Source organism: Hylobates moloch, unplaced genomic scaffold (assembly GCF_009828535.3).
Source record: "Hylobates moloch isolate HMO894 unplaced genomic scaffold, HMol_V3 SCAFFOLD_17, whole genome shotgun sequence".
Classification (NCBI taxonomy): domain Eukaryota; kingdom Metazoa; phylum Chordata; class Mammalia; order Primates; family Hylobatidae; genus Hylobates; species Hylobates moloch.
In genome coordinates, this window is record NW_026652292.1 from 70,197,488 (window position 1) to 70,218,540 (window position 21,053).

Genomic DNA, 21,053 nt, shown 5'->3' on the forward strand with positions numbered 1-21,053 from the left:
GCCTCTTCAACATTTTATGAGTTAGGGCCACGCTGCTCTCTAAAGTGGTAGCTGTAGCAGTTTTCCCTTACACCTGCAGAGTGACCATTTCCCTACATCCTCATTCACATTATTGGACTTCAAATACTGTGTTAATATGATAGATGTATTTGATTGTTTTATATGGCGTAATTTCACATGTATTCATTGCATTCAGAAAAAGTATCTGGAAAAATAAACTCTAACAAGCGCACATCTAACAGGCGAAAAAAAGTAGTTACACTGAACAAACTTTACTCACCGAATTTCAGATTTATACTCATTGATGGTTTTTTGGATGGTATCGAGAGACTGATGAGGTTTTTCTGGATCAAGGCCAGTCTGAACAGCATTTCTTAGAGCTTGGAGCTTAAAAAGATATGGATACAAGTTTTGGGTTACAAACTCTATTCCCTACTGCAGTGCAACTGGACCCACCCACTTCTCCTGGGTAAAATGGTGCCAGCAGTCTGTGAATGGAACGGATGTTCAAGCATCTGGCTGTCTCCAGACTTCACATAAATGAATTATGATGGAGAACTGTTTCATCTGTTCTTGAAGAAACTGGATTAGTAAAGCATAGTGTATGTCCATCCTTGTTCCATGGCCCAGATAATCAAGCTGCTCATGAAAATATTACTTTTATATGTATATCTTAGAACCAAGTTTTCTTCCAAAGCTAAAAGCAGGTTTGTCTGGATCCAGGACATATGATGGTATTCTTGTGATATAAAGAAACTATAAAATTACAGACTTGTAAAACGAGATATTCTGAAGTTATCTCTTCTTTGGGCAGTAAGATTTTAAAGTCAGGGCATGAGACCAAAATTGCCTATAGTCAAAATTATCCACAAAAATCCCATGGGATAGTGTCACATTGGGAATAAATCCAAATGCTTAGCCATTCCTTTGAGCATCAGTTGAAACACTGACTTGTGTTTAAGTGCTACACTATGGGGTAATAAATATAAAGATGAGAATGTTTCTAAGGACAGATATTCTCAAGCCACCAATTTTCTTAGGTTCTGAGATCACGTAAGCAAGTAATAGCCACATATCTTCCACCTAACACCCACTTCTGGTGGGTGCTGTACTGTTTACAGAAAGCCTTCTGTTTAGGGCGAGTGTGTGCCAATAAATTTGTACACATCACATGTATACCAGCTCTATCTTTCCCTTTGTCTCTAGCTGGATAATGTATCACACATCCTAGACAGAGGAAACATGTGAAAGAGGGGCATGAACATTTTGCTGTTAGAAATTTTCATTGTTTGGGCTCATTGGAAGAACCAACTCCATTGACAATCATTATGGAAGAAATCACATGTACCTTATCAGTAAGAAATTTCGTCTTGTTTCTCTGATGTCTTGCAAGATACTGGTCATATAACTGGGCCAGCTTGGCTGCCAAAACATGCTCTCGGCTAAAACAGGGATGATGAGTGAAGATTAACCCTGAAATATCAATGTCCAGTTGGAAATTTCCAGGAGGGTCTCCAGATCTGATCACATGCTGACTACTGTGAACGTATTTTACTGCCTGTCAAGGAAAGCAGAGTGTAGACAGAACACAGTTAAAGCACTTACTAGATAATGATTCTCTAATCCACAATGCAAAAACAGTCAGATGCAAAATACTTCCTATCCTGGACTAGTCAGGTGAAAAATGCTTGATTACTTATTTCCAGGTTTTAGAGGCCAGCTCTTTTTTGAATATTTGAACGGCAAAATGAAAGACTGGGAGTTAGAAAAGAAGCCATTTCAATCTTGCTTTCCTAAGTCTTTTAGGTTTCATTGCTTGCCCAAGTCGTAGTTCTAATCTTTTTCATGCAGACTACCTTGTTTCTTGGAATCTTGGGTTTTGTAGCTGGTGACCTTGAAATTCTTTTAATGGGAGGAGCATAGATTCTAGTTCAAACCGATCATTATTTGGATCCCGGACATACCCCATGTATTTACATTTTAAAACATGTGGAGAAGGCTTCATTTTGTAGACAGCAGCAAGGGACATTTACCTAACTGAGCATCATGCTGGCACTCAGTCTTCCTGGGGAGGAGGGATGTTGGTTTGCAAAGTAAGAGTGGGAGCTGTGCAACTGAGCCAAGTGTGTAGAAAACAGAAACAGAAGTCTCCAATAGGAATTTCTTGGATTATTTGGTATACAATGTATCAGATACATCTCTTTGCTTTTCTTCCATAAAATCTTCAAGATATTTACTTTGATTACTACAGCTACTGTGGGTGGGAGCTCAAGGGTGGAGAGGAGACATCTTTGATTTTGTGCCTTTATTTTTTCTCATTGTAAAGACTGACTACAGTAAGGATATGGTGGTTAAGACATCACTTGATCCTTCCTTTTTGCAGAGATGAGCTATTTATCTAGAAAATGATAATGTATGATAATGTGGCATAAGTGAATTATTTACAAATTATGAGCTTAAAGAAAAAGTGTAAAAATTCTAATCAGAAAGGAAGCTTTTATTCTCCCTAATTTATGGGTAACATGTTCAGCAAACTCTTCATTTAGTTCTTTGCATGTTATTATGTAAAGATGCTAGATCTGGGCTAGGACACTTGGATTCTAGGCCTGGCTCTACCTTGAACTTGCTCTGAGACCTTGGGCAAGTCACTATACATCTCTGGGCCTCTAATTTTTCATATGTAGAAATAGGAGGCTAAGGAAAAAGATTAAATTAGCATTTTGTAGATCACTAGGTATCATATCAGGCATTTCACATGCATCAACTCATTTACTCAACAAAGATTAATGGATGTCTACAGTGTGATACAGCCTGTCTTCAAGCAGCAATCAATTTAGAAGGGAGGACAGCCCTAGGATCTAAAAGCATGAAGTCTGGGATGTGCAGAGGGAGGTAGGAAGCCCAGCCCGGAAGAGGGGATTCCAGCATTAGAGTTCTATCATTATAAGATTTGAACAGATTGTTTTATTTTAAAAATGCCCTTATAAAACTGGAATGTGTTTACAAATATTTTAGGCACAAATCAGGATGAATTGACTATATTGCAGTACTTTCTGGAATATGCTGTATTTCCCAAATCTGCATTAGCCCACGTTCCAATAATTGCTGGTGGTCTCTGCTTTTTGCTTAGCCCAACGAAGTATAAAAAGCTTCCAGCACTCCTTGCAGCCACTGGGCTAGACTGCCCAAAAGACCACAACTCCCATGCTATTAGAGAGAAAGACCTCCAGTTCCTTTTCTCTTTGTTGTATCTGTTCCCTTTCTTATATATCGAGAACTATTATGAACACAGTAGCAACAATTTCTTTCAAGAATCTTCACTTGGATTTATAGGAGGAAAAACCACTGGGACATGGATCAGCTTCCACTGGTCTTTTGCATCTTATGAAAGCCCTGGGTGGCCTTTCAGAGATCAGATCTGGTCATTAATATCCCTACACTTCAGACTGCAACAATGGAGGGCCATTTTTTTTCTCTTTCATTCAGGTAAAAGTATTCAATTATAAACTGCATTAGTATTAGAAGTTTTTAATCTCCATGTGACCACTCTGTGTTTTATAACCCAGATTACCTGAATTAAAAATTTCCACCTCACAAATACATGTACAACTAGACTTCAAACCACAGACATAATGGAAAATTCCTCTCTAATTGCTTTGCAGCTGCTCATTCTTGCTTTGCCTTGCCTCTTACCTATGGGGTTCCAGAGTTATGAGATCACTCAGGGTGTGGCTCTCAGGTTCCATCTTGTATGCTTCTTGGTATGAGTAAGTAACATGGGTAGAGTGGTTCTATTTACTTGTAATGTAACTTAGGTCACCTGTACTTTGCACCTCCTTCCACAAATCTGCATTAGCCTAAGTTCCAAAACCTGCTAGTGGTCTCTGCCTTAGGCTCAGCTCAAGCAAGTGTAAAAGTGTTTCAGGACACTTAGTAGTCGCTGGGCTAACTGGATCAAAAGACCCCAACTCTCTTCCTATTAGGGAGAAAGACACCTAGTTCCTTGTCTTTCTTTTTGTTGCGTCTATTTTCCTTTCTTATTTATTGACAACTATCATAAACACAATAGCAACAATTACTCCCAAGGAGGGATAATATTTAGAGTATATTTTAACTTTAAAATTGATTTGATTTTTTAGTCTTCAACTGAAAACAAATGCTAAGAGGTGATGAGTATGGATTATCTTTTGATGTTCTCACCATGTGCAGAGATGCATACAAAGGAGAAAAAAAATTAAAGCCGGGCACAGTGGCTCACGCCTGTAATCCCAGCACTTTGGGAGGCCAAGGCGGGCAGATCACGAGGTCAGGAGATCGAGACCATCCTGGCTAACACGGTGAAACCCTGTCTCTACTAAAAATACAAAAAAATTAGCCGACGCCTGTAGTCCCAGCTACTCGGAGAGGCTGAGGCAGGAGAATGGCGTGAACCCGGGAGGTGGAGCTTGCAGTGAGCCGAGATTGCGCCACTGCACTCCAGCCTGGGCGACAGAGCGAGACTCCGTCTCAAAAAAAAAAAAAAAAAAAAAAAAAATTAGCCGAGCGTGGTGGTGGGCACCTGTAGTCCCAGCTACTTGGGAGGCTGAGGCAGGAGAATGGCGTGAACCCATGAGGCGGAGCTTGCAGTGAGCCAAGATTGCACCACTGCACTCCAGCCTGGGCGGCAGAGCAAGACTCCATCTCAAAAAAAAAAAAAATTAAAAATTGTACAGAAGGCCGAGTGCAGTGGCTCACGCCTGTAATCCCAGCCCTTTGGGAGGCCAAGGCGGGTGGATCACAAGGTCAGGAGTTCAAGACCAGCCTGGCCAAGATGGCGAAATCCCGTCTCTATTAAAAATACAAAAGCCAGGTTTGGTGGTGGGTGCCTATAATCCCAGCTACTCGGGAGGCTGAGGCAGAGAATTGCTTGAACCCAGGAGGCAGAGGTTGCAGTGAGCCGAGACTGTACCACTGCACTCCAGCCTGGGCGACAGAGCGAGACTCTGTCTCAAAACAAACAAACAAAAATGTACAGAAAATTAATAATCACTGGTAAGTTTAAAATACAAGTTTCTACATTTGCCCTGAAAAAATAATAGCAACAAAGTCTGGGTCCACCTCAGAGCCTGCAGTAGATTCTAGAATTATTATTCTGGTCTTCCCTGGGAAGCTTTCTCATTTCCCATCTTCTGGAAACATGCCATGTTTCCTGGACTTGAGGTTAGTGGATAATGGTCCGCTTGCCACTGACTAGAGTTTATTTTTTGGTATTGATAATGTGAACTGTGGGGAAAAATATGATTCTTTCCTTCTGGAGTTGTTAAGCTTAGGCTATCAAAGGACACATCCCCTTATATGTAGAGAATTCTGTCGTGCCTGCAGTTGCAGAGAATGAGGCCCACCAGTATTCAAGAAGAACCAGAGAAAAGAGGGGTGGAAGAGAGGCCTGCTGGCATCAAATCCCTGGTTCTAGCCCCTGAGACCTTGTTTCCTAAAGGTTCTCCTTCATTTTATGATTTATTCCTAGATCCTTTCCAGTTTTTTGGGCCACTAAGTTCCCTCTTTGCTTAAGCTAGTTTGCGATGGGTTTCTGTCATATGCAACCAAAAGAGTCCTGTGTAGTGAAGTGCTTAGAACGCAGCAGATTAACAATGCTTTGGTGAAAAACTGGTGAGAACAATGATGGGAAAGTGACACTTTTATCTAGTGGTACCTCTGTGGGAGCTTGGAATCATGACACAGTCCTCCAATGGGTATGCAGTTCTGAAAAAGGGAGGCTCCTACACATTGCAGGGCCTTTAACACCTGCTTCCATTTCTGTCTTTCCAGCCAAGGCACAAAGTCTCTCTATGGCCAAGCTAAGATTGCTCCCTCTGTATTCCCAGAATTTAGCACAGCTAAGAATATAGTAGACTTTTAGTTAAGTATTTTTTAGTTAAGGATGGAAGTAATAAAAAAGGAAGGAAGGAAGGACAAAGGAAGGAGAGAAGGAAGAGGGATGTTTGTACTGCTTTTCAACAACTTTTTTTTTGAGATGGAGTTTTGCTCTTGTCACCCAGGTTGGAGCGCAATGGCATGTTCTCTGCTCACTGCAACCTTTGCCTCCTAGGTTCAAGCAATCTCCTGCCTCAGGCTCCTGAGTAGCTGAGATTACACCCACCCACCACCCCCACCTAATTTTTGTATTTTTAGTAGAGATGGGTTTCACCATGTTGGCCAGGCTGGTCTTGAACTCCTGACATCAGGTGATCTGCCCACCTCAGCCTCCCAAAGTGCTGGGATTACAGGCGTGAGCCACTGCGCTGGGCCTGCTTTTCAACAACTTTAACCCTACTCTGCTATCATGATTAGGCAAACTGCATTTTATATTGTTCATGTTTTACCTGCAATATCCTATCTAGCATTTTAATTTTTTACTTTTGCACTAATTACTTCTTAAGATGTATTAAATTGTATTCTTAGGCCAGGCGCAGTGGCTCACGCTTGTAATCCCAGCACTTTGGGAGGCAGAGGCGGGTGGATCACGAGGTCAGGAGATCGAGACCACAGTCAAACCCCGTCTCTACTAAAAATACAAAAAAAAAAAAATTAGCCGGGCGTGGTGGCGGGAGCCTATAGTCCCAGCTACTCGGAGAGGCTGAGGCAGGAGAATGGCGTGAACCTGGGAGGCGGAGCTTGCAGTGAGCCGAGACTGCGCCACTGCACTCCAGCCTGGGCGACAGAGCAAGACTCGTCTCAAAAAAATAAATAAATAAAAAATAAATAAATAAATTGTATTCTTTCTTATTGGATGTTTAACAGTTTTTCTTTGCATGGCAGCGAATTCCTTTTTGCATTTTCCTATCTTTAATTGTCTCATCTCAATTTAAGAACATCTTAATATTGAGACAATATTAGGAACAGAATATTTCACTTTTAAAAACTACTTGTTTCCCCCTCCGTAATTAAAAAAAACATTCAAAAAGGCAGGGCTGAATACCAACTCCCTTCTAAATAAAACTCTTAAATTCTCTAATAGGAGGGTGCACGATCCATCATTTGAGTCAATAACATAGTATTTCTAACAAAAGAACAACTGGGCTTGACTCAAACGGGTGATCAGTGTTGGTCGATCCTGCTGGGTGAAGTTAGCATCAGACCCAAGTGCTCTGAGGCGTAAATTCATCAAGGCTCTCTGTTAAGGGCCCAAGGAAATGCCAACTTTTGTTTTCTTAACGTTTTTCCTTGTATGTATGTATGTATGCATGTATGCATGTATTTTTTAGAGACAAGGTCTCACTCTGTTAACCAAGCTGGAGTGCAGTGGTGTGATAATAGCTCACTACAACCTTGCACTCCTGGGCTTAAGTGATCCTCCTGCTTCAGCCTCCTGAGTAGCTGGGACCACAGGCATGTGCCACCATGTCTGGCTACCTTTTCATTTTTTTGTAGAGGTAGGGGGTCTCACTATGTTGTCTAGGCTGTTCTCAAATTCATGGCCTCAAGCAAACCTCCCACGTTAGCCTCACAAAGCTTTGGGATTACAGGTGTGAGCCCCTGCTCCTAGCTGTAATTGCCAACTTTTGATTTGGCACTCTGACTTGGTTTTCCATTATGTGGTTGCCAGGACTAAACCAGAACCTAAGGAAAGCTAGTATTTTGCAGGATAGACAGCCGAGTCAGAGACAGGCATAGAAAAGAAGGAATTTCTTTTAATACACGCAGCAAAGTCATTTTAATGACATTCAATTTGCGCTTTTATTGAGGTATTTCTATGTTCCAGGCACACTGCCAAGTGCAAGTTAAGAAGAAGACTATAATCCAGTTCTGGTCCCTAAGTCACTTTCAGCATAGCCAGAGAGGGAGAAAGAAAATGGATTAACAGTACATGAGCAAAACAATCTTCGCCTGCCGACCTATTTCTTTGCTCTTGCATCATGCCAGAAACTCCTAGGTGGAAAGTCTGTTTGGAAGTAAGACTGAAAATAGAGGCTGTAGGCATTTAATTTTTTTTTCTTAAAGGCAAGCCCATTTCATGGAATAATGGAAAAGCTATTTTTGGCAAGAGACAGACTGAATAAATGAAGGAAAAGATTAAAGTAAATAAATACAATGATAAAAATGTTAATTGTGAAAGAAAAGCACTGTGTTTTGAATAATTGGAAGGTTACATAATTACATTTTTAAAAAAGACTGAGGTATATAATTCAACAATAAACTTAGTAGGTAACCTGTTATGGAATAACAGATATAATATCTCCTCCATTTAACTTAATCCCCTTTGCTTCTTTCTTGTGCAGTCTAAGACATTCTTCATGTTTTGTTGTGTTCAAAACATAGCCCTCCAATAAATGCCCTTGGAAGATGTCAGCCCCTTTGGACTTCTTCCTTCTCTAACTTCCTTTGCTCTGTGATGCTTTATGACAAGCCCTTGTCAGTAGAACTCTTCTTTCTTGACTTTCCTATTTCTGCTTGTATGATAGGAAGATTTTGCTTCTCAAAAGTATTGAAAGGAAACCCTCTGTCCTTCTCTACCCACCCTTCCAGCCCTACTGGCTGCTTCCCAAGAGAGAAGGAAGGACATGTCTGACTGGAGAGTCAGCTGGAGCCCAAGATCCTTAGTCCAGGTTACCTGCAAAGCTAAGCAGTGGCCCCTAGCTGTCCTGTCTTAGGTGTCTCCAAGGAGAGTTGTTCACTGGCCTGCATGGTCTGCTTGGCATCCCACCTCATAAATACACCAGAGCCGCTTAGCTTATGTCTAGATGGGGAACATAATTCGTGAGAAATGGAACAGGAAAGTATCTGGTCTTGGGTTCAAGTGGCATTCTGCCATCTGGTTTTACCCTTAGTGCAAGGGATATCTGGATCCCTCTCTGACTCCAGTGTATTTCCAAGTTAGTTTAGAATTTCAAAAGGAGACAGATGAGATCCATTGGATCCCTCATGCCCTACCTTCCATATTAATTACTCTTCTGTTTTCTAACTTTAACCCATAATTCAATGTTCATCATATCTGTGTTTATTAGAATGGATGGATGATGATACAGATTGATGGGTTATTCAATAAATGCATAAGTTGATATCGTTTTGATCACTAATTATATCATATATTTTTGTCATATAACCAAATAGACAATAAATTCCTCATGGGCTGGAACTTATCTTTACCCTTGTTTTGTAAATCTGCCTCCAGGATCACATTTCTGTACAAAGTAGCCATCCACTGATACTTGTCAGTAATAATATTTTATAGAAATTTATAGTTTTTAAAAAGGTCATACTCATATATCACTTCACTACTCATCATGACCCTATGAGGAAGAGAAAATGATTATTATTCCTATTTTTCAATTAATAAAAAATATCCAGAGAGGTGAAGGAACTTGCCCAAAGCTGCAAGCTAATTAGTTAGTAGGACAGCAGGACTGTACTCAGAGTTTCTGCCTGGGCCTGTGTTTTCTCTGTTCATCATTCCTCTTTATAGACAAAAATGATGATTGTTATACCCACCCCATTCTGTTTCATGTGATCAGTGCTGAATGTTACAAATTTAAAATTACACAGGTTTCTGAAGGAGGCAGTCCCAGTGATATGGTTTGGCTGTGTCCCCACCCAAAACTCATCTTGAATTGTAACTCCCACAATTCCCTCATGTCATGAGAGGAACCAGGTGGGAGGTGATTGAATTATGGGGGTGGGTCTTTCCTGCACTGTCCTTGTGATGGTGAATGAATCTTATGAGATCTGATTGTTTTAAAAAGGGAGTTTCCCTGCACAAGCTCTCTTTTTGCTTGCTGCCATTCATGTTAGATGTGACTTGCTCTTCCTTGTCTTCCACCATGATTGTGAGGCCTCCCCAGCCATGTGGAACTGTAAGTCCATTAAACCTCTTTCTTTTGTAAATTGCCCAGGCTCGGGTATATCTTTATCAGCAGCATGAAAATGGACTAATACAATAAATTGGTACCAGAAGTGGGGTACTACTGAAAAGATACCCAAAAATGTGGACGCAACTTTGGAACTGGTAATAGGCAGAGGCTGGAACAGTTTGGAGGGCTCAGAAGAAGACAGGAAAGTGTGGGAAAGTTTGGGACTCCCTAGAGACTTGTTGAATAGCTTTGACCAAAATGCTGATAATAATATGGATAATGAAATCCAGGCTGAGGTAGTCTCAGATGGAGATGAGGAACTTGTTGGGAACTGGAGCAAATGTGACTTGTTATATTTTAGCAAAGAGACTGGTGTCATTTTGCCTCTGCCCTAGAGATTTGTGGAACTTTGAACTTGAGAGAGAGATGATTTAGGGTATCTGGCAGAAGAAATTTCTAAGCAGCAAAGCATTCAAGAGGTGACTTGGGTGCTGTTAAAGGCATTCAGTTTTATAAGGGAAGTAGAGTATAAAAGTTCAGAAAATTTGCAGCCTTACAATGTAATAGAAAAGAAAATCCCATTTTCTGAGGAGAAATTCAAAGCAGCTGTAGAAATTTGCATACGTAACATGGAGCCAAATGTTTATCACCAAGACAATGGGGAACATATCTCCAGGGCATGTCAGAGGTCTTCACAGCATCCCCTCCCATCACAGGCCTGAAGGCCTAGGAGGAAAAAAATGTTAGGCCAGGCCTAGGGTCCCCATGCTGTGTGCAGTCTAGGGACTTGATGCCCTGTGTCCCAGCTACTCCAGCCATGACTAAAAGAAGCCAAGGTACAACTTGGGCCATGGCTTTAGAGGCTGCAAGCCCAAGCCTTGGCAGCTTCCACATGGTGTTGAGCCTGCGAGTACACAGAAGTCAAGAACTGAGGTTTGAGAACCTCTGCCTAGATTTCAGAGGATGTATGGAAATGCCTGGATGCCCAGGCAGAAGTTTGCTGCAGGGGGAGGGCTCTCATGGAGAACCTCTGCTAGGGCAGTGCAGAAGGGAAATGTGTGGTTGGAGCTCCCACACAGAGTTCCTACTGGGGCACTGCCTAGTGGAGCTATGAGAAGAGGGCCACTGTCCTCCAGACCCCAGAATGGTAGACCTACTGACAGCTTGCACTGTGTACCTGGAAGAGCTGCAGACACTCAACACCAGCTCATGAAAGCAGCTGGGAGGGAGGCTGTACCCTGCAAAGCCACAGGGGCGAAGCTGCCCAAGACCATGGGAACCTACCTCTTGCATCAGCGTGACCCGAATGCGAGACATGTTTACCCAATACCTGAACCTCCATTGTATCTAGGAAGTAACTAACTTGCTTTTGATTTTACAGACTCATAGGCAGAAGGGACTTGCTTTGTCTCAGATGAGATGTTAGACTGTGGACTTTTCAGTTGATGCTGAAATGAGTTAAGACTTTGGGGGACTTCTTGGGAAGGCTATGATTGGTTTTGAAATGTGAGGACAGATTTGGGAGGGGCCAGGGGTGAAATGATATGGTTTGGCTGTGTTCCTACCCAAATCTCATCTTGAATTGTAACTCCCACAATTCCCAGGTTTTGTGGGAGGAACTGGTGATTGTGATTGAATTATGGGGGTGGGTCTTTCCTGCACTGTTCTCATGACAGTGAATGAGTTTCACAAAATCTGATGGTTTTATAAATGGGAGTTTCCCTGCACAAGCTCTCTTTTTGCCTGCCGCCATCCACGTAAAACGTGACTTGCTCCTCCTTGCCTTTTGCTGTGATTGTGAGGTCTCCCCAGCCATGTAGAACTGTAAGTCCATTAAACCTCTTTCTTTTGTAAATTGCCCAGTCTTGGGTATGTCTTTATCAGCAGTGTGATAACAGATTAATACACCCAGGAAAGCAAGAGCAATGTAATTAAATATGAGGGCAGGCAACTGTAATGATAGCCAGCAGTTACTAAGCTCTGTTTTAGGCGCTTTTTTTTTTTTTTTTGAGACGGCACTTATGTGGATTACCTCATTCAATTTACACAGCAAGCCTAGGAGGCAGACACTGCTATCGTGCCTACCTTACAGATGAAGACACTGAGGCATGAGAGACTAACGGCCAGGTTCACCCAGTGAATGGTAGAGCAAGGGCTGGAATCAGGCAGCTTGTTACCAGACTTAGGAAAATCCTTTACAATATAAAGGATTTGCAAGGATAGAAACTCTCCAGTTATATAATAAAGAGACAACAAATGGGAAGTGGTCCTGCAGCAAATGTGAGATGACAAGAGAAAAGAGAGGGCAAAAGAAGAAAAGTAAGGGTAGCTAACCTGGATGTGTAAAAAAAGATGCAGACTCAGTCATTCCTAGCTAGGAAACTCACTCCTTGTTTAAGAAGGGATGCATTGAGTATAATTAGACTTACTCTTACATAATATGCCTGATGTTTGTTCTTTATGTGTAAGATAGTGAATTATTTAAAAAATTAAAGTAGAATGTTATAAACATAGCACCCCAAGCTATTCAGAAAGCAAAGCACTTTCAATTTCATTTAATAAAAGTGGAAAGAGGGGAGTGTCTACCTTTTTATACAGTGTTTCAAGCTCTGCCTTAATGCTCTGCTCCTGTGTTAGTACTGGTGGCCTTGAAGGAAATGGCTTGATGGGGTTTGGCAGAGCTAGGATCCTGCCGTCATCTCCAAACCATCTTCTTTCCTATAGATGAAGCAGCGGGAATGGCAACATTTTCTTCTAATCGAACAGAAAATGGTTCACAACACAAACAACGTTTCTTGAAAATTTTGTGTCAACATATATATTTCATGTACTTCCTCCACCAACAGAACTGTAAAAGTCTGTTTCCATTAGAAATCAAGTCTTCACTAACACCTCTCACAATTGATTTAAAATAGACACCCTGGCTTCCTAAAAAGTATTTTAAAGGGCTTAAATGAATGCTTAAGAAAAATTTATCTTCTATTAATTAAACATTTAAGAAAAAAAACAATAAAAACTCAAAAGTGAGACTATTCTACCTATGGATAATTTAAAAATTCTGTCAAGTAGGAAAAGGTTGCCAGGATCTGGTTTAGCAGGAAAAGTCCAGATCTAGCTAGCAAAGATGGGTTTTGAGCAGTTGAGAAGTTATGTTATTTGAGGATCAATAAATGTACTGAGAGAGAAAGTTAAAAAAAAAATAAAGAACCACTTTCTGTGGATAACCTCAAGAGGAAATGAGTACAGTGGATGCAATGACTGCCCTGTTAGGAAAATAGAAGCTATGTCTAGTGTGCCCAGGCTACACTTGAGAGCAGAGGGTGCACACTTACGGGGTCCTGCATCAGCAATCTGTTCTCCATGATGTTCTGATTGGTGCGTGCCACCTCTGGTCTTACCCCGGTGTAAAGGCCTTCATCTTCCAGGAACCTGGGCTGTACATTCTCAGGAAGCTTTTTATATGTAGGGACTAGATCATTTATAAATAAATAAAATAAACATTAGGGCCAATCTAAATATCTCAAACTGCAATTTGGTGAATTAATCACCAGAGATTTCATTTATGTTCTTAGAAAATGCAAATTTTCCAAATTAATTTTTAAAAGCAGAACCAAGGAAAAGATGAATGTGCTCACTTGTAGCAGTATGTTGTAGAATCAGGTATTTAAAGAAAACGCCTAAATAATTTAATATGTAACTCATCAGTGTGGCATACTGAGAAGAAGGTAGTATTCAAATCATGGGATGAGGGACCAGTTTTAGCTCTATTACTCTTCAGCTAGGTGAATTAGGGCCAGGCACTTCTTTGAACTCTCTCCTCCTGTACAAAAGAGATAATAATCTACTTAACTGGGCTTCTGGGAGAATTAAATGAGGTAAAGTATGAGGACGTGCTTTGTAAATGAACAAGTTTATTTGAGTGAACGTGATCATTACCTCATTTATTCATTCATGGGTTTATTCATTCATAGAACACATCTTTACTGAGAGCCTCCTTGTGCCAGGCACAGCTGAGACTCTGGGAATCCAGGCCAGGCCCCTGCTGCCTTGGAGTTTGAATCGTAGTGGGAGTGACAGGCAGCAACAGGAAGCAAAGGTCTCTACAAGATCACGCCATAGAGTAGTAAGAAAATACACAGGGGATGGTGACTTAGGGAAGGGTGGGGATAAACTTAAGACGAAAGAAAGGCTGTTCTCATCAACTCTAAGCCCCTGTAACTGATCACTGATTTGATAAAGGGTTCCCACAGTACTCTGGTATATCTTCCATTAGTCTATCAGTAAGTGTTTGTTGAATGGATATTTTTCCATGTTGTGTTTTTTTTGCTTGAAGACATTTCTTGATTGTTAGATCAGAAACTGGAATCAGTTCTGGAGATGAGGCATCCTTATACACTAGCCATATTTCATGACAAGCTAAGTGACAATGTCTAAGCTGAACAAGAAAATAAAAAGAGCAAGTACCTGTCTGCCTACTGGGTATGAAGAGCATTTCTCTTTCCATCTGCAGCCGATGATGGATGCTTTCATAATCTGCAGGTCTGACTGCTACAAAATCGTCAGCCACGTGATCTAAGCCCAATAGGAAGTCCTCGGCATCATCACCATTAAGCAGTTCTTCCTCATCCTGCACAATTGTTAAAAAGTAACAAGAAAAAATCATGCTGAGATTCTTAGTTAGAAAAATAATTCACAATATCAAACTCATGAAACTGAACATTTCCTACAACTTTATCTTTTCCTTTTTTTAAAAAAAATGAAAGCACAGAACTATATAACCTTTCGTATTTAAGAAGTGGGTTTTTAAAAAAATTGTTTTGCAGTATTCTGCACACCTGGAAGATGTCAAAATCAGAGATGGCTGTTTCAGAAGAGAAGTGGTAAGCAGAACAATCAAAATCCCAACAAATCTGGCCTCCTATGAGACTGCTTACTTTTTGCCATTTATGTAAAGAATTGGGCTCATAATTTATGTAGCAGTTTAACCTTCCACCTGGCACTAAACCAAGGGAAAAGGCACCAAGTGTATAGGTGCACAGTCCACACACCCTGTTCAGACTGCCTGGGTTTAAATCCCAGCTTCACCATATACTGCCTAAGGAACTTGAAACAGCTTATTTAACCTTCTGATCCTCAGTTTCCTCACTTATAAGATAGTTATAGTAATAGAGCTTACCTCTAAGCACTCTGTGGGGATAAAATTAAATGATGCACTTAAAAATTCAAAGAGGCTATAATCACAAATGTTAGCTGACATATATTGATTTTGTTTGGATATTTTCCAAACGTCTTCTCCTCCTTCCTCTTCTTTTTCTTTCTCCTTCTCCTTCTTTTAAAAATTGAAACGTGGTGTCCATTTATGAGCAACGTCTTTTAAAATCCTGTGGAGACTTTCAAGTAGCTAAAGACAATGATGGCAGTCTAGCTACCTGCCTCTTAAGATTTCCTCCCCAAGTACACAAAAGAATAAGAAGGAAAAAGGGAATCTATGTAGAAACCATGCTTTTAACTTAACTTGAAGACAGAGAATGCCAAAACATCAAACAAGTGAAAAGAGAAAGATCACCAGATGGCAGTGTGTAATCTTCCTTCTCCTGCCCCACCTCTGCTTCGTGGTGAGCAAAATCACCCAGAGAAAAACTGCAGAGAAGACAGAAAAGGGAAGCTAGCGAAAGGGGCTACAGAGGATCTAAAACTTTGTTCAAAAAGACTAAATCAACCTTGAAGATGAAAATACTTTAAGTGTCTGGGCAGAGCAGAGCATGGACTATAGGGAAGGGGCTTCCAAATGTGTGTGATTTAAAAGATCAGTTTTAGGAACACAGAGCTTCTGGGGCAGTGAATAGGCAAAAGGAAGGGAGAAGTGGCCTTTGGAGGAAAGTGCCATAATTTCAGAAGATGTTCACAACTGGAGACTTCTATCTTCAACAGGTGAAGCCCAATTCTCCTCCATTTGAGAGTGCACTATGTCTTGTGACTTGCTTCTCCTGAGTAGAATATGACAGAAGTGACAGTATGTGGCTCCTGAGACTACATCATAAAAGGAACTGTGGCTTCTTTTTTGGGTTCTCTCCTAGATCACTTGCTTTTGGGAAGTTAGCTGTCATGTCAGGAGGACACTTAAGCAATGTTGAACGATCTGAATGCTGATTTGTAGAATGATTGTTATAGAATCAGCTAAAATATTCCCAAGCTTCTGTAGATCTAGGTAAAAAAGGTACATTTCCGGGAGGCATTTTTCAAGGGAGGAGATTATAAGTGAAGCACAGAAGTATGCCAATTATGCGAATATTAGAATATCCTAGTGTGTTTTCCTTATTTTTAATGTGGTAAAATATATATAACATGAAGTCCACCATTTGAACCTTTTTTTTTTTTGAGACAGAGTCTTGCTCTGTCATCTAGGCTGGAGTGCAATAACGCAATCTCGGCTCACTGCAACCTCTGCCTCTCGTGTTCAAGTAATTCTCCTGCCTCAGCCTCCTGAGTAGCTGGTTTATAGGTGCCTGCCACCACACCCAACTAATTTTTGTAATTTTAGTAGAGACAGGGTTTCACCATGTTGGCCAGGCTGGTTGCGAACTCCTGACCTTAGGTGATCCGCCCTCCTCGGCCTCCCAAAGCTGGGATTACAGGCCACCGCACCCGGCCCATTTTAACCATTTTTAGGTGAACAGTTCAGTGGCATTAAGTAAATTCACATTGTGATTCTACCTTTACCACCATCCGTCCATCTTCCCAGACTGAAATTCTATAACCATTAAACATTCCCTCCTTCCTCTAGCCTCTGACAACCACCATTCTACTTTCTGTCTCTATGATTTTGACTATACGATGTAGCTCATATAAGTGAAATTGCACAATATTTATTTATTCTTTTGTGACTGGCTTATTTTTCTTAGTGTAATATCTTCAAGGTATATCGATGTTGTGGTATGTGTCAGAATTTCCATGCTTTCTGCAGTTGTATAATATTCCATTGTATATTTATGTTTATCCATTTATCTTCCGATGAACACTTGGGTTGCTTCTACCTTTTGGCTTTTGTGAATAATGCTGCTGTGAACATTGGTGCACAAGTATATGTTCAAGTTCTTGTCTTCAGTGCTTTTGGATATATACACAGAGTGGAATTGAATTGCTGGATCATATTGTAAATCTGTGGTTAACTTTTGAGGAACCACCATACTGTTTTTCATGGCAGCTGCACTGTTTTACATGGCTACAAGCAATGCACCAAAGTCCAGTTTCTCCATATCCTCTGTGACACTTATTTTTTGATAAGAGCCATTCTAATGGATGTGCAGGGGTATCTCATTGTGGGTTTGATTTGCATTTCCCTTATGATGAGTGGTGTTAATTATCTTTTTATGGGCTTATTGTCTATTTGCATGTCTTCTTTGAAGAAATGTCTATTCAATACCTTTGCCCATTTTTAAATGGTGTATTCTCCTTTTATCTCACACATACCACCCACAGTTGCAGAATTTGAGTTGTAGCCTGGGTGTGGTGTTTGGTCACAAAAAGCTGCTTACTTTGTAAGGTTGTGGTAAGAGAGAGACCGAGATTTCATTTTCCTTGCAGAGGAACATATTTTGCACATGGAATAAATACTAATCATTATGTGGAGTCTTGCAAGAAAAACCTCAAGCCACATTATTTAATTCTTTTTTCCACAAAAGAAAAATGAACAGGTTTAATCAAGGTTCTTCCTACCACATTGTAGGGTCTAACCCAGAGCTACAGGGAGCCATGTGAATTCAGTACTTGGGATTTCAACTCAGACGTGGAGTGTCGTTCTCCTGGTAGTGGCGGGTTTCTCCTCAGCCACTTTCTTTCTTGCAGGGACATCACCCTTTTCCTCCTAGCCCTCCACCCACACCTCATTACCATCCTGATATTAAATACCATTTCCTTTCCTCCTCCTTGTGCAGGTGGTTCTTCTTCCCCTTCCTCCTCCTCTTGATTAGTTCCTGCTCTATGTCTTGCTTTTGGTTTTTCCTCTGATCCTTCTGGTTCGGGATCAAAGTTGAAAGTAAAGAAGTTATAGGCCTCTTCTGCAGAAGGGAAGCCAGGTGGAACCTAACGAAAAGCAAGGAGCAATTGCAATTTCCCATTTATAAGCTGTAATGAGCTCTGCACAATTAACTGACAGCTGGCTTGATGCTAATGAGATCAGGCATATTCCAGGCCTCCGAAGCATATTGTCTTAGTTAAAGGTGTGAGATTACTGGTAATAAACTTTAATACCTGCCATAGGCAGTTGGAGGCCTCCTTTAATAGTAACTCTAATTAGTGACTTTAACAAAACCCAGCAATTATTTACATTCCAATAAGTACATACATTATTTATAGCAGTAAATACTTTAGATAAGATTATCAAAATGACAAACAGTGGATTTACTGTTTTAACGGCCAATGCTGAGATAGTTTTGTTGTATTATGAGAAATATAGAATTTTTAAATAAATGACCTTTTTTTGTTGTTTCTCTTTTTGAGTTAGTACTCTCCTTTTTTCCTATAATGAAAGCCGGGGCAACTTCAGAGCTGAACAAACTGTCTTATCACCAACATTTCCTGTCTTTCCGTGCACTCCCTCTTCCTCAAGTCAGGCAATATTCTGATCTCTCCAGTTAGTATGAAAGTTGGAATCACTTCTCATACTTTTTTCTTGCAGACTGCATGGCAACAGGAGTCAGGTTATATATGTAGTAATTTATTTTTAATTAAGAGATGAGGTCTCACTCTGTCACCCAGGCTGGAATGCAGTGGCACAATTATGGCTCACTGCAGCTTCGACTTCATGGGCTCAAGTGATCCTCCCATCTCAGCCTCCCAGGTAGCTGGGACCACAGGTGTGTGCCACCATGTCTGGCTAATTTTTGTATTTTTTGTAGAGATGGGGTTTTGCCATGTTGTCCAGGCTGGTCTTGAACTCCTGTGCTGAATCTATCTGCCTGTCTTGGCCTCCCAAAGCGCTGGGATTGCAGGCGTGAGCCACCACACCCGGCCTGTAGTCATTTCTCATTGGATATTTGTAAAAAACACAAACAAACAAATGATTTAAAAAGACAAGATTTCTCACCTGGGGTTTAGGCTTGATTTTTCGTGCGGAATCACGGAACTTGACTCTTGAATAACTTTGGGAATCAACTTCTTGTTGAGTCCTTTCTACCTCTTCCCCTGGCTATATGAGTGGAAAAAAATGATAGATAAACCATTTAAACCAAGAAACTTAGGCTGTTCTAAAATGAAAGTTAACCCCCCCACCCCAAAGGCTTATCTTCTGACTGCTGCTGCATCTTATCATTCCTAAGGCATGGAATACTGGCAAATTTCAAATGCAGTCATGCACTCCATAGTGACAGCCTGCAGAACTGCATGCATGACGGAGGTACCATAGACTATAAATACAGTATTTTTACTGTACCCTTTTTATGTTTATGTAAAAAAATACTTACCATTGTGTTACATTGGTATTTAGAAAAGTAACATGCTCTTTAGGTTTGCAGCCTTGGTGTGTAGTTGGCTGTCCCATCTAGGTTTGTGTAGGTACATTCACACAATGGGTTCACACAATGACGAAAATGCCTAAGAACACATTTCTCAGAACATATCCCCATCACTGAGTGATGCAGGACTGTATATTTGAAGGTTGATGTTGATATTTTCTTAACTCATCTCTCTCAAGACTAAACAAATATAAAATTGTATACTCAGTAAGCTTTAAAATGAAAACTGTTGGCCAGATGCAGTGGCTCATGCTTGAACTCCCAGTACTTTGGGAAGCCGAGGTGGGCAGATCACCTGAGGTCAGGAGTTCAAGACTGGCCTGGCAAACATAGTGAAACCCCACCTTTACTAAAAATACAAAGCTTAGCCAGGCGTGGTGGTGGGCGCCTGTAATCCCAGCTACTGGGGAGGCTGAGGCAGGAAAATCCCTTGAACCTGGGAGGCAGAGGTTGCAGTGAGCTGAGATTGCACCACTGCACTCCAGCCTGGGAGATAGAGCAAGACTCTGTCTCAAAAAAAAAAAAAAAGTGTTATCCTATAAATTAAGATTATCCACTTCACAGAGGATCATTTCCAAACAGTCTATAAAGAAAAACATTAATAATGTCTGATTGTAAATAAGTCCAACACACATCCTCCAAGGTACATGGCCTGTCCTCACTGAACCTCTGGTCCTGCTATCCACTCTGGGAAGCTGAGCCCTCTGCCTCTACTTGCTCTATGTGATAGTTATCATATGGGTATTCCCTTTTGCCTCTGAAAGCTAATCTGCAAGGTGCTGTTTCCAACTTCTTACCCATCTCTCCTTCTAATCCACCCCTTTTAAAACCCAGATACTCCTCCTTTTTCATGAAGCACAATCTAAATGTCAAGCAATTTTGAGCAATTCTAAGCCATCCCAGTAGTACATATAGGTGTTCATGGCAAGAAGGAACATACTTATTCTACCTATGACAGAAACTTGATCATTGTCATATGGACAGAGAATTATTTCACAGCATGGAATAACTGTCACCCAACAACAGTAATGTAGTGTGCCATCTTCACTGGGAACCTTCAATATATCCTTCCCAAGTCCTACCTGTTCCTCAAGACCACACAAGGCTACTTCCTTTCTCCATCCTAAAATGAACTCTCTTTTTGGAATCAAATTGTCTGATTCATGTCAGGCACTGTCCTGTAGAGCTTGACAATTGAAACCATGGGCTCTGAAGTCTGACTGCCTGGCTTTGAATTTTAACTCTACCACTTACAACTTAGGCCACTTGAGTAGAGCATCAAATAAGGAAATGTACATAAAATATAACCAGTTAGGTGCATTAATGGTAGCTATTATTATCATATTACTAGCTTTTTCTTACATGTCTTTTTTTTGGTCTATAGTTTGTATGCTTATGATATGACTAAACATTTTAGTTTAGCCCATGGGAAACCAGAGCCTGTGGCAAGGGTTTTTCTGTGCCTGTAGTTGACTCTGAGAAGTGACACCAAAGAACAGGAATTGGGGACTGGGAAGAATAAAGCAGGTGGAAAGTGAGTGCAGGAGAACTTGACTGACAAGGCTACCACTGTGGGCAAGAGAGTTTAACCCACAGGGATCCTCTGAGGAGTCATGTAGACTGCTTCTCAGAATTGTCCGCCAGGGACACAGAAGAGGGGAATATTTGTCTAATGGCTCCTGTCCCCCAGGTGGTTGGAGGGGCTCAGAAACAG

At 40.9% G+C, this 21,053-nt stretch overlaps 1 protein-coding gene across 2 annotated transcripts in view; it reads right to left on the minus strand.

The window, feature by feature from the left end:
- The window catches only part of CC2D2A (coiled-coil and C2 domain containing 2A), a 135,814-nt gene that overhangs the window by 72,668 nt on the left and 42,093 nt on the right, over positions 1–21,053 (minus strand). For both annotated transcript variants that reach the window (XM_032753791.2, XM_032135876.2), the window contains exons 7-13: positions 18,913–19,014; positions 17,736–17,909; positions 14,292–14,454; positions 13,160–13,296; positions 12,414–12,545; positions 1,349–1,558; positions 281–387 (exon numbers count right to left, since the gene is read on the minus strand). In XM_032753791.2, the coding sequence (XP_032609682.1) occupies positions 281–387; positions 1,349–1,558; positions 12,414–12,545; positions 13,160–13,296; positions 14,292–14,454; positions 17,736–17,909; positions 18,913–19,014 (1,025 nt within the window). The remainder of the gene's footprint in view (positions 1–280; positions 388–1,348; positions 1,559–12,413; positions 12,546–13,159; positions 13,297–14,291; positions 14,455–17,735; positions 17,910–18,912; positions 19,015–21,053) is intronic.